Below are 13,931 nucleotides of genomic sequence, written 5' to 3' on the forward strand. Positions count from 1 at the left end.
AGCCACTGCAGAAGTCATGGAGATCAGGGAAAGTCACAGAATCTGTGACCTCCGTGACAAACACAGAGCCTTACTGATGAGCAGCAGTGACATTTACACAGCCAAAGCTATGCACCACAGTTTTTCCCCCCGAAAGGCTTAGAAATCTTGTTATACGAAGAATTGGAGTATTCTGAGGAACATGATTTTAGATTTACATGTCTCCCATGTATTGGAGTATTCTGAGGAACATCATGATACACATGAGTACGTGTAAATCTAAAATGAAGTTTTGTTAAGAGGTTTTTTTTTTTTTTTTTAAGTTTTGGCAGTTAGAGTAATTATTTCTTCTATAATGTGGGGTGTTCTCTGTCATGTTATTTAAAACTCAGATTGTTTTAACTAAAATAAAATGCTTTGCTTTATCTCATTTCACTTAGCACTGAAAAGCTTTAAGTACCTAAATCTTGAGGTACTTTTTTGTTGTATAATTAGAAAGAGAAATGAGGTTTTCTATTCTTTTTTATATCTAGAGTGGAAGACGAAATGTTGATTTGGATTTGGCATCCTCGCATAGAAAGAAGGGTAAGTTTTTATTAATATATTGGATATTGGTGTAAACTAGTAGATTTTAAACTTGCTTTGTGTTTTTTTAAAGTACTTTTAGATTCACTTGAAATAACTTGTTTCTGAAGTATCATATATACGATCTTAGCTCATTAGAATGGTACATGAAAATTTGTTATTTTAAAAAAAATTAGAATTTTTAAAGTTTCTTAAATATTACTGTTGATCATAAATAACCACTCTTAGATCATGTCTTTGTGTGGCAAAGATGTCTGATTGGTAAGTTCTAGAACCCATTGTATATATCTTTTCCTAGTGGGATATTTCTTGGGAGCTAGTGAGAGCTGTTATATTAATTTAGATGCATTAAAGAGGATAAAGGTATTAGCACAACTCAGTTACTGTCCAACGTTAAACAGTGTTAAACAAGGTCTGGGGATTGATATACAGAGTCCTCCGCCTGCTTAATACCGTGGCGCAAACATTATAAAACTCAGACCAAACTTAAGAAATGTATTGATTGAAACACAGACAAGGAAAATAAAACGAGGTAAAAAGCATTAGAATTCTGATTGTTTATCCAAAACAAACTTAATCAAAACCTATTGAAGTCCTTTCTGGAGACAGTGAATATTAGTTAAAGTCTCTTATGCAGTCTAACAGTCCTTCCTGGTTGAGGAGAAAGTTCTTCTGTTCACTTCTGAATTGAGAATGATAGTCATTATCCTGCCTTAGACAAAACAGACAGACACAGAAGGGAGAGAATAACTAGGACAGTAAAGATGGGGGAATATGGATTTTGTGGATGATATCAGGATATTGGGTGCCTGCTCAGTCACTGATGGGATGTTTGGGGAAGGTAGGTTGATCATGACAGCTGTTGCTGTGGACGCCGGCTCACCATCCTCATCAGAGACATCATTTGACTGGTCTGGTCAGGTCCCTTTCCTTCCCTGGTCCTCAGGCTGAGCAGAGTTGGATGGACCATCTCATCCCACCGTGCTGGCACTGTGCAGTACAGTTGATTTCAGGATCCAGTTAAAAACAGAGAGAGAGAGAGGGATAGAGGTAGGACAGGAGGAAGATAGGGAGCAGAAAGGGGCACCGAGGGAGGAGAAGACAGCGGGATCTAACATATCATGTTGGCATCCTTTCTGGTGCAGCGATCGTGGTCAAGCATCCCCCATAGAATATCAAGGTCTGGTGTCATGGGAACAATCCTTCCACCACAACAGCAATGGTGATGAAAAGTTCTTCTCACTGTTCTTCCTGAAAATATCTTTTTAAGGATTTCAAAAAGGAGTGATGAGTGAAATAGCCCATCTCATTATTTTGTCTAGCAATTAAGCCTCATTTCCAACACACTAATGTTGGTTTCTTGATTTCTGATTTTCTGGTCCTCTTGCTTTACCAGTTAAATTCAAAGACTGTGTTAAGATTATATCAGTAAACTTTTTGTTTAAATTAATTCAGTCTTTCTCTCTCCTTTTCACATCTTTTCTTACAGTTTTATATAATAGATCATTGTGACAATTCATGAAACTTTATCCACTTTTCACGAGTTGAGCGTACAATTAGGGTAAATTTGTTGGTCCATTTATTACAACAGAACTTCCAGAGAGTTTTCATTGTATTTTCACTCACTTTCTGAAGCCAGCAAGAAGAAACTGATGGGGGATGTTCAAGTGATGTTCTCTATCCTTATGCTTATAATGGATTTTTGTCATAGAATGCAGTTCAGAGCTTTCAGAACTCTAATCCAGAAGGTGAAAGGCACTTGATTTGGAAGAGGGTGGGAGGGCAGTTTTCTGTTTACTGTATATGCAAGTCCAAGTACCAGGTCCTTCTAGATGATATCATATCAGTCTGATATGATCAGAAGATCTGAAGATCAGAATCTTAATGGTTTTCTTTCTCAAGACTATCAAAGAGTCATCTTGGAAGTAATTGAGGGAGCAAAGCATATGTCTTGTCTTTAGGGGGGAGATAGGGATGTGTATGTCACAAGAGTGACCAGCTGATGCTAAAATAATTTGAGTTCAGTGTTTGATCTCTACAAAGGGCTTGGAAACTAACTTTGTAGTTAAGATGTACATGGTGTTTGGGCAGGGGTGGGCAAATTTTTTGGCCTGAGGGCCACATCTGGGTATGGAAATTGTATGGCAGGCCATGAATGCTCACGAAATTGGGGGTTGGGGGATGGGGTGAGGCCTCCGGCTGGGGGTGTGGGCTCTGTGGTGGGTCCAGAAATTAGGAGTTCAGTGTGCAGGAAGGGGCTCCAGGCTGGGACCAAGGGGTTCAGAGGGCAAAAGGGGGATCAGGGCTGGGGCAGGGGGTTGGGGCTTAGGAGGGGGTCAGGGTGCAGGCTCTGGGTGGCGCTTTACCTCAAGCAGCTTCCAGAAGCAGTGGCATGTCCCCCCTCCGGCCAGACAGCTCTGCACGCTCCCTTGGCTGCCACCTACGTGTAGGAGCCAGAGGGGGGGATATGCCACTGCTTCCAGGAGCCATGGTATGTGCGGAGTGTGGCAAGCCTCTGACCCTGCTCGCCGGCGGGAGCTCGAGGACAGGATTAAAATGTCTGAAGGGCTGGATGCGGCCTCTGGGTTTGAGGAAGCTTGAATATTGTGGAAATTTTAGGGAAAACTTTAATAGTCTTCTGATTAGTTGATAGCTCATTTCTAGTTATGAGGGAGAATATTTAGTTAGCATGTGAGCATTAGAGACTAAGTGGGATATGTCTCATAACTGGAATATTGGCATAGATGGGGATGGCTTGATTAGGAAGGACAGGCAGAAGAAAAAGGGAGTAAAATATATACAAGAATATATACACTTGTTCAGAGGTCCAGAAGGAGGTGAGAGGCAGATCAGTTAAAAGCCTCTGATAAAGATAAAAAGGGAAAAATGGGTGATGTCATGGTAGGGGTCTAACTTTTCAACACCAAATCAGGAAGAGGAGGTGGATGAGGCACTTGTGGAAGAAATAACAGATATATCCAAAACACAAGACCTTGTAGTAATGGGTGACTTTCATTACCCAAACATCTGTTGGAAAAGTAATATGGCAAAATGCAAAATTTCCAGTATGTTCTTGGAGTGTATTGGGGACAACTTTTTGTTTCAGAAAGTGGAGAAAGTAGCCAGAGGGACAGCCCTTTTAGATTTCATTCTGACCAACGGGGAAGAATTGGTAATGAATCTGAAGGTGGAAGGCAATTTGGATGAAAGTGACCATGAAATGATAGATTTCATGGTTTGAAGAAAAGGAAGGAGTGAGAATAGTAGAATAAGGACAATGGACTTCAAAAAAGCACTCAGAGAACTGGTAGGTAAGATCACATGGGAGGAAAATATAAGGGAAAAAGATCAGGAGACCTGGTAGTTTGTCAAGGAGATACTATTAAAGGCATAACTGCAAATTATCCCGATGAGAAGGAAAGATAGAAAGATGCCAATGTGGCTACATCAGGAGTTCTTTAATAACTTGAAAATCAAAAAGGAATCCTACAGAAATTGGAAACATGGATGAATTGTTAAGGAGGAGTACAAAAGAATAGCACAAGCTTATAGGGACAAATTTAGAAAGGCTGAGGCACAAAATGAATTACATGTATCAAGGGACATAAAAGGCAATAAGAATAGGTTCTTTTAAATACAAAAGAAGCAAGAAAAAGACAACAAAGTGTTGGTGCTCTAGCTAGGGTGTAAGGAGAGCTAATAACTGATTACATTAAGATGGCTGAGGTGTTCAGAACCTATTTTGGTTCAGTCTTCACTAAAAAGGTTAATGGTGATCCCGATACTCAACACAAATAATATTAACAACAAGGGGGAAGGAACACAAGCCAGAATTGGGGGAAAATAGCTTAAAGAATATTTAGATAAGTTAGATGTATTCAAGTGAGCAGGGCCTGATGGAATTCATCCTAGAGTACATAAGAAACTAGCTGAAGCAATCTCACAGAAATGTTAGCAATTATTTTGAGAACACATGGAGGACAGTTGAAGTCCTAGAGGACTGGAGAAGGGCAAAAATAATACCTGTCTATAAAAAGGGGAACAAAGAGGACTTAGGCAATTTATAGTCTGGTCCACCTAACTCTGATGTAGTGCTGGGCCCAGCGCTGGGCTCACGGCACCGGGGGGGGGCGCAATCTTGGCCCGCAGGCTGTAGTTTGCCTATCCCTGACCAGAGGTAGGTGAGGCAGAGGGGGTGGCGTGGCACGGGGAGCTTGGCGGGCCACAAGAAATAGCCCCATGTGCCGTGTGTTTGTGACCCCTGACCTAGAGGATAGTCAGATTATAAGGAATAGCCAGGATGGATTTTTCAAAAACAAATCTTTCCAGACCAATCTAATTTCTTTCTTTGACAGGGTATCTCGCCGAGGGGAGGGGAGGGGAGCAGGAGATGTTATATATCCTGTTTTAGTAAGGCTTTTCATACAGTTCCACATGGCATTCTCATAAACTAAGGAAGCATAGTCTAAATGAAATTACTATAAGGAGGGTACACGATTGAAAGACCATATGCTGAGTAGTTATCAATGGTTTGCTGTCAGCTGGGAAGGGTGTATCTAGTGGGGTTTTTCAAGGGTCAGTCCTGTGTCCAGTACTATTCATTATTTTCATTAATGATTTGGCTAATGGAGTGGAGATTATGCTTATAAAATTTGCAGATAACACGAAACTGGGAGGGGTTGAATTCAAAACAACCTTATCAAACTGGAGAATTGGTCAGATATCAACAAGGTGAAGTTCAATAAAGACAAGTGCAAAGTACTTCATTTAGGAGGGATAAATCAAATGCACAACTACAAAATGGAGAATAATTGGCTGGGTGGTAGTATGGCTGAAAAGGATCTGGGGGTTGTTGGGGATCATAAATTGACTGTGAGTCAGCAATGTGGTGCAGTTTCAAAGAAGTCTAATATCGTTCTGAGATTATTAACAGGAGTGTTGTTTGTAAGACATGGGAGGTAATTGTCCCATTCTGCTCAGCACTGGTGAGGCCTTAGCTGGAGTCCTGTGTCCGGTTCTGGGCACCACACTTAAGGAAAAATGTTAACAGAATGGAAAGAGTCCAGAGGAGAGCAACACAAATGATATAAGATTTGGAAAAGGTTAAAAAATTGGGCATGCTTAGTCTTGCAAAAAGAAGACTGAGAGGAGACCTAATAAGTCTTTAAATATGTTAAGGGATGTTAAAGAGAGGACAAGGATCAATTGTTCTCCATATCATCTGAACAAGAAGTAATGGGCTTAATCTGCAGCCAGGGATATTTATATTAGATATTAGGAAAAACTTTCTAATTATAATGGTAGTTAAGTTCTGGACTGTGCTTCCTAGGGCGGTTGTGGAATCCCCATCATTGGAGGATTTTAAGAACAGGTTGGACAAACATCTGTCAGGGATAATCTAGGTTTACTTAATGCTGCCTCAATATAGAGTGCTGGACATGATGATCTCTCCCGCTGTACATTTCTGTGATTCTGTGTTGTTGTTTTAAAACTTGAAGAATCATAGTACAAAGTCTGCCCACCAGAGGCAACGGAAGTCATGTTTTAGTTTGTGACACAGAGCTGACTTTGTTTTAGATCTATCTTGAATAATTCTAGTTCAGAATGTAAAGAAATGGGTATGGTAAAGATGCTCAAATTATCATGATACATACATTTAGTAAACTAAATCTATATCGAAATACAAAGTTAGGGAAAGATGTGGCATGACCTTCATCTTATGATTGCTTACACCCTGCCGTGGAGACGTTCAAAATTAGCAAATTGTATTACAGAATTATCTGACATCTCTTAATCTAATTTTTGTATACTTTTTATGTTTCTAATAGGCTGCAAGATTTTTTTCGATTCACTAAATTATCAGCCTTCTTAGTACTTAAGGGGCAAATGTCACTAATATATTATGGAAAGCACTTCCATTTTCATGGAAGTATTCTAAAACTATATTAGAAGAGGCAGCCAAGAGAGGAAGGTAGCATAGTCCTGGAAGAAGAGAGAATTGTCTTGATAAATAAGTAAAATGTTAGTGGGTTTTGGAACTATCCCACATTTTAAAACACTTCTCTTTTGTAATAGAAAGTGCTTAACTAAACAAACTGAATTACACTATCTATCAAGACAGTTCTTTGGGTGTGTGTCAATATGTAGGCACATGTGCTCATTTGAGCAAGACTGGGGTTTTTATGGCTAGCAGTGCCCTCTGAGGCTGTACATGGTCCTTGTGCATCCTCGTGCTCCTGTATAAGTGCTTAAAGGGTGGGATGGCAACAACTCTCTATCTTTTTCCCTCCAGCTCCCATGGCAGTGAGATGGAACCTAGCTGGTGTCTGACCCAATAGTGAGTTACTGAACTGAACTCTCTTTCCCTGCCCAATTCCTCTTTCCCATGAGCTCAATGCTCACTACTTGACGTGGTCAGATTTAATGTGTGAACATTGCTCCCAACCATCATCAGCAACATAGTTAGTGAGCAGTGCAAGAGTTGCTAAAAAAGAGTTTGCCCTTCTTGGTGGTTCTGCAGGTGGGTGTGGAAGGAAAGCTTTGCTTTTTCACCTACATGAACCTCAAGTTCTTATTAGATCCAAAAATGCAAGCAGGGACTGAATGACTAATTCTCCACTCCCTGTTTCTTCAGATGCTCCACCTGAGCAGTAGCATGACAACAGGGCTCCTTCTTCAGATCTAGGATCCTTTTGGAATTCCTAGACCCACCCATTAATCACTCAGATTCTAGAAAGCCACCATCAGCTTCCACCCCAGCAAGGTAGAAATCACTCCAGAAATTTTCTCTAAAATGCTTTTGGCCGTTGGAGATGGAGACGAGCGATTAGCATCTTCCCTGGGCCTCTCTCAGCCTTCTCTTCTCCTCTTCTCTCCTCTCTTCTGTCTGTTACTGATTCATCATCTTCAGTCTTGCCAGACCAGAGAGAGCCCCCAGCACTGATGTAACTCAGTAGGCAGCACCCTGTCTGCATTCTTTGTTCATATCCCTCTGATCTTTTCCCCAGTTCCTTTAGGGCAGGAAAGAGTGAGTGTTAATGCATCTAAATAGTCGTTTGGGCAAGAAAACACCAGATTCTGCATATACATTTGTAGTAAATGCGCACACAGTAAATGCACACACATTTAGACATGCAGTCACACATACATTTTTGTGGGCAAACAAAACCAAGAGCGGCTGTCTCAATCTGTTATGAGTTGGTATTTGCACAAATATCTGTGATGAGGTGGTATATTACACAGACGTTCATTAAGTACAATTTAAGCTTGCCTCTTAAATTTCTAGTAACTTGAATGATAACCAACATTAGGACACAATAGTGCAGATATCCTACATCTAAAATATCTACTGTTGTAATAATTGAAATATTTTTCTGTACCTGTAGTAGTGAGTGTAGTTCTGAATTTTTGAATTAAATGATTGTGACTCTTAAGCATGAATATAAATATATATACGCATATAGATATAAATGCAACAGAAGAGGAAACACAAAATTAAAAATTGTGATGCAGAGAACTTACAAAGTGTGTGCTGCATAGATGATGCACAGTAATGAATATTTCAGAGTAGCAGCCATATTGTTACCAAGAAAATGCTTTCTTCAGAGTTTGCTTGTTGATGTTTTTCATGCATGGATGAAATGCAGATAGATCAATTAAATTTGAGCCAGGATAATATGAAGAAAGAGATTTTATAAATGTTGTCTTTTGTATCAAATGTCTCCTTTTGTCTTCTGATTCTTATGTGGTAGTGTATTTACTCCTTTTTGGCCAGTTGAGCCCCAGAAAAAAGAAGAGCTTCAAGCAAGTACATGATGGCATGTTTATTTTTTTTCTCTATAGCTTCCCTACATATTTTATGTTTTATAAAGTATGTATTGCAGCTGTACCATGTTCATTTTGAAAACTTCATTATTAAAAGCTAGCTTATAAGGACAAGTAAACGTTCAGTCGTTTTTCATGTAAGCTTCAAGATTATTGCTCTGTGGATTTTTTTTAAGTGTAACTGTATTTACATGATCTGAAATGCTCTATAAGAAATCCTTAGTATAACTGTAGGTTCTCAGAGTGTCGCCACTATCTCCCAGCTAATGTAGAGTCAAATATTTCATTGTTTGAATTTTTACTTTAAACATTTTTCTCAGAACATGTGATTATTTTTTTTTGGTTCATTCTTGTTTTTTATATGCTAACTTCTGAAAAAATTGTTTTGTTCCAAACTTATCCTATTTTAATATTACATCCATTTAAAAAAATCTGGCTGTATTCATCTGGAATCCTTCTTCATATTTATTAATTTCATTTTGCTTCTCAGAGTCCTTGATCTTTCTGTCTTTCTATCTTTCTTTCTTTCTAAATGGCAGTTACATTTTTTAATTGGTTTTGAAATTTTTCCCTCTGTATCAACGTTTTTATGTTCTGGCTCAGTAATATCAACTGTTTCCTTCAAAAAAAAAAATTTCTATTAACAAAATTTAAAAGTCACTTAATATTTTATCAGATCTTGATGATAGGGTAGCATAGTTTTAATAAATTGGTTTTTTTCCACTGCTTTTTCTCTACCAACCCTTTGATGTTTGGAGCTATGGGGTGAGAGTCTGTACTGTGCTTTTAAAGGTTCATTGCAGAACTCACAGTTTGGGGTGAAGGGGAACTAAGATGCCTTTAAGCCAGCTTTGTGCCTTCCTGATCCTGGGTTGCTGCAGGAGGTTGGAGAGGCCTTTAGTGTCACTTTGGCTGCCCGGGAGAGGCCTCTCTACATTAGAGTGGACTACTCTGTGGGCCATAGCACTGTCTGGAATTTCTACAGTGCTGTGGGCTTGCCCCCAGCATGCCGTCTCTTCTTGGGCTTGCAAGGGAGGGCCCAAAAGGCAGTCTCATGGTTGTTTTCATCAGAGCTTGTGCCAGCAGCATCCTTCCTTGGTCAGGATCAGACATTTTAGGGTTCATTTACACCACTCTGGCCCTTTTGCTTGTTATAAAGGGGCTGGAGCAGAAGTGTGGATCTCACTTGTGGTTTCCACATATAACTGAGATTAATACTCATGCTAGTAGTGGTCACTTTTAGATGCTCTGATAATCTAAATAAGTTGTGGCTAAGCCATATTATGTATCACATTTGGGAAAGGAAATATTTGAAACCTAAGATGTAGTTGTGGTCAATTGTGTAAGTAAAAATTTGGATTGTTTTGAAAAGATTGAATTTTCTGATTTAGAATTTGTATAACTGAGTTTTAAACCCCATCCCCTGCAAATATAGTGTTTAAAAGAGAAATGCTGGTGTAGTTTTGTCAGAGTTGTGTGAATGCACAATTAACTTAATTTAGCAATAAGGATATGACTCTTTAAATTATGTTTGTGGTTTCAGGCTCACAAGAGACATTAATACTGAATGATGCCAAGGTAGCTTACTCAGTATAAACTAAACTCTTTAGACTTTTTAAAATAAGTGTATCAAATCTAAGTTAGTACCATTTTCTGGGTATCTCTTTGTCTGTCTCCATTCATTGTCTGTCTCCCTGTATAGATTAAGAGCTCCTTGGAGTAGGAGCTGTTTTTTGTTTATATCTTGTATTGCACCAAGCACACTAGTGACACTTAGCAAAAAAAAAATAATAATAAAATACTGATTACCAAAGCTAAAGTTATAGGGCGAAATGCCTGAGCAACTGTGACTTCATTTACTTAGTGGAGTTGTACCCACTTTTGCCAGAGGGGCATTTCACCCATAATCTTGTAAACTTTGTCTGCAATGGAAAATGACCCACTGCTGATGAGTACCAGGAACTTCTGCAAGAACTGGTTTAACTACAAATATAGACAAGGACCAGACAGCACTTCGCTGATCATGGTTTGGTTTGAAATTAAACCATGTTCCATGCTGATTCAGCTTTTTGGGGGCACTTGTCTTCATTGGGTAGATATTTTAGTGTAGATGTGGTCACATACAGTTATTACAGGAAATATCAAGAAGTATTTCAAAGTGAATTTCATGAAATAAAAATTATAGTTTGCAGACATAACATATATGTAGTTATTTTATTGCATTTAAAATACACTACCCACTGACACATAATCATTACAAAGTAAATGTTCTGTTTAAGAGTGAAGTATTTTTGTTGGTTTACTTCACTCATGAATTTGGTAAATATTTCATCTGAAACAGGCTATAAACCACTATGTCATTTTGCCTATAGAAAAGATATAATAGCTTAAGTAAAATAAAATCTTGTTTTACAATCAGATCTTATAAGAAATATCTTAGTGTACAATTTTTTTCATTGCAGATCTTTTCTTCATCACTGTTTTGCCATTTAGCTGCATAGCATTTTTATTCAGTGTTCTAGCTTTAATCCAAATGGTTTGAGTGGCTTCGCCTTTTCTTTTTTTCCTGCGGCAGGGTGTTGCTATACTGCTTAAAGGATATGTAGTAATAGAAATGTGGCCTTCCCTTTAGTTTATTATATTTCTATCCTTTAACTGAGGTGTTTTGCTCTGATTTCTTAATGCATGGTATAATTAAACATAAATGCCCATTTCCCACCTATTTGAACAGCAACAGCTCAGTCTTCACATACTGTCAAAATGCAACGTTCTATTGAATTGGAATTTATGAAATTTTATATTTTATATTTAGGAGCAATGCACAGTCAAGTGGAACCTCTAAGTGACTCATGGGCTCGACTAAAACACAGCAGAGATTGGTTGTACAGCTCCTCTTACTCATTTGTTGAATCTGATTTTGATCTTTCAAAATCCCTTGGAGTTCATACTTTGATTGAAAATGTTATCAGTTTCGTAAGTGGAGATGTAGGAAACTCACCAGGTTTTAAGGAGCCAGAGGAAAGTATGTCCACTAGCCCCCAGGCTTCAGTTATTGCAATGGAACAGCAGCAGCTGAGGGCTGAGGTAAGTTATAGTTACATTATTTTTATATCCCTTGTGTACTAAACCCATGTTATGGATCTTAACTTTAGAATGAATCAATATGATGGGGCTGACTCTTAAACTTCTACTGGAAAATGTTTTGAACCACAAAGCATATTTTATTCATATTTTCTCCCTTCTTTGTTACAAACTTTAACTGAAACTGCTGCTTGTTTCAGTATTTTTTAAATATACAGTAGGCTGAACTTTAAGAGCATTCTTTTCACTTAACACGTTTGAGAGAAGAGAAAGAAGTGCTTTCTGGAATACATAAAAATTATGTAAGATGCTGTTCTGTAAACTTGAAATATTTCAGACTTAAAGAAAATTATCGCAGGTGTGGTAAATTTATCAATGTTGAAAAACACAAGTTAGGATATTTAAAGGTTTCAGTGGAAGCTTGAAAATGCTAAATCTTTGACTTTCTTTAAACTGTAGTTGTCACTATACTGCTCCTGGAGCCTAAAGTTCTTAAGCATCATGTTTGGCTGGAGGAACTTAGATTAGAAACATTTTAGCTGTGGCCCAGGGATCAGGAGGCATCAGGATCGACAGCTCAGAATTTTTCTTACAAAACCAACAAAAAAAAAAAGAAATGCTACTTCAGGAAATTTAAATGTAAAAAACCACAAGAGTTTTATATCCCCATGATATATAATGCAAACAAAACTCTTCCATGATTTAATGGCCATATTACTCACAGTTGACTACCTGATATTTTATTTATGATTTACAGGTAATCTAGTCATCAATTCTTAAGATATTTCAATTATTAAATACTTCAATTAACAGTCCTTGTTACATAACATCTAAGTGAAGTAAATCAGTTTTTATTTCGTTTTTTTTTTTCTTTTAAGCTTCGTTTGGAAGCACTTCATCAGATCCTAGTATTGCTGTCAGGGATGGAGGAGAAAGGTAGTGCCCCATTAATGGGAAGCCGTCAAGGGCCAGCATTTCAGTCTTCCTCACTGCTTACTTCTGTTAGACTACAGTTTCTAGCTGGATGCTTTGGTTTGGGCACTGTTGGCCATGCAGGAGCCAAAGGGGAGAGTGTCCGATTGCATCACTATCAGGTATGAAATGTACTTGCATAGCTTGAAAAAATAGGTTCTTGACCAAATTTTTTCATTCAATAAAGCTATTTTAATATACAGACACTTGTGATTCAGAAAGTTTTAATTTGAAGATGTTAATGACTCTTATTTTAGTCTGTATCAAAGCCAGTAGGAGAACAAACTAGAATTATGTTCACTTTAGGATATTCACTGTATATTTTATATCTTGAACAATATTTATTTGAAGCCCCAAACTCTTCCCTATGTAGAAACCATTTTTAAGGAGGACAGTGTTTTTTCTCTGATACAGTTTAAAACAATGACAAACATTAAGAGCACTCCTGTGAATGTTCTTATCTGATTGTCTCCTACACCAAATACTAGAGGAAATTCAAACTTGGCCACAGTGTTCTGTGGCATGTCTGTATAGCCTCCCCCTCCCCCCCGCCCCAGATTCTCTGTTTCTTATGGTGCAAGCAGAAGGGTGGTTCAGCAATGCCACCTTATTCCTTGCAATCCCAGCTTTCAAAATTGATTTTGTTGCAGCAGCAAACAGGATTTCTTCCTTGTGCTCCCATCCTCACATTCTCCGCTATTCTTTAGGGGGCTAACATTTCCAGTGCTTTGATCTCTGAATTGAATCATTCACCAGGCTGCTCTGTTTGTCCCCCCTTCTCAAGTCATAGTAGAGCAGTTGGAAGCAAGCCAAAGGGAAAGAGATGCTCTTTCTGTGAGGAGACCCTCGCAGGAATCACAGAAAGGGAGCGCTGCCATGATCACTCCCAGTTCACGGTCTCTTGGTGTTCCAGGGGAAGGCACTCAAAGTTTGGACAGCTTGTGGAGGGCTCTGCATTCCCCCCACATCATGTCCCTCCCCATACACACCAATTGAGACTCTTCTTGAGATACATCCGCGAGGGTGGGTGAGTCTTTAGCTTTTGGGATTAGGCAAACCAGATCATCATCACTGATCAAAGATCTTCAGGGGTAAGCCTAAAATTGATCCCAAATCTCCTAATTCAATCCACCACTAAAGAGGAAAACTCTAGAGCAGTATTTCAGTTTAAGTGGGTAATTAAGTCATTTGGTAAGGAATCTAGAATGATAGCATTACTGTACTCTTCTCCTTCCCAAGAGAAAGTTCTGGAATCTCTTAGGAATATTCGGTTTCAGAGTAGAAGCCGTGTTAGTCTGTATCTGCAAAAAGAACAAGAGTACTTGTGGCACCTTAGAGGCTAACATTTATTAGAGCTACAGCCGACTTCATCGGATGCATAGAATGGAACATATAGTAAGAAGATATATACATACAGAGAAGGTGGAAGCTGCCATACAAACTGTAAGAGGCTAATTAATTAGCCTCTGTATGTGTGTGTATATATATAT

The 13,931-nt window shown here is 38.6% G+C and overlaps 1 protein-coding gene across 13 annotated transcripts in view; it reads left to right on the plus strand.

Annotated features, from left to right (window-relative positions):
• The window catches only part of HERC1 (HECT and RLD domain containing E3 ubiquitin protein ligase family member 1), a 173,497-nt gene that overhangs the window by 64,608 nt on the left and 94,958 nt on the right, over positions 1–13,931 (plus strand). For all 13 annotated transcript variants that reach the window (XM_038418910.2, XM_038418911.2, XM_038418917.2 and 10 more), the window contains exons 24-26: positions 513–564; positions 11,201–11,472; positions 12,348–12,563. In XM_038418910.2, coding sequence (XP_038274838.1) covers positions 513–564; positions 11,201–11,472; positions 12,348–12,563 — 540 coding nt within the window. The remainder of the gene's footprint in view (positions 1–512; positions 565–11,200; positions 11,473–12,347; positions 12,564–13,931) is intronic.

Source organism: Dermochelys coriacea, chromosome 10 (genome assembly GCF_009764565.3).
Source record: "Dermochelys coriacea isolate rDerCor1 chromosome 10, rDerCor1.pri.v4, whole genome shotgun sequence".
In the NCBI taxonomy this organism is placed as follows: Eukaryota; Metazoa; Chordata; order Testudines; family Dermochelyidae; genus Dermochelys; species Dermochelys coriacea.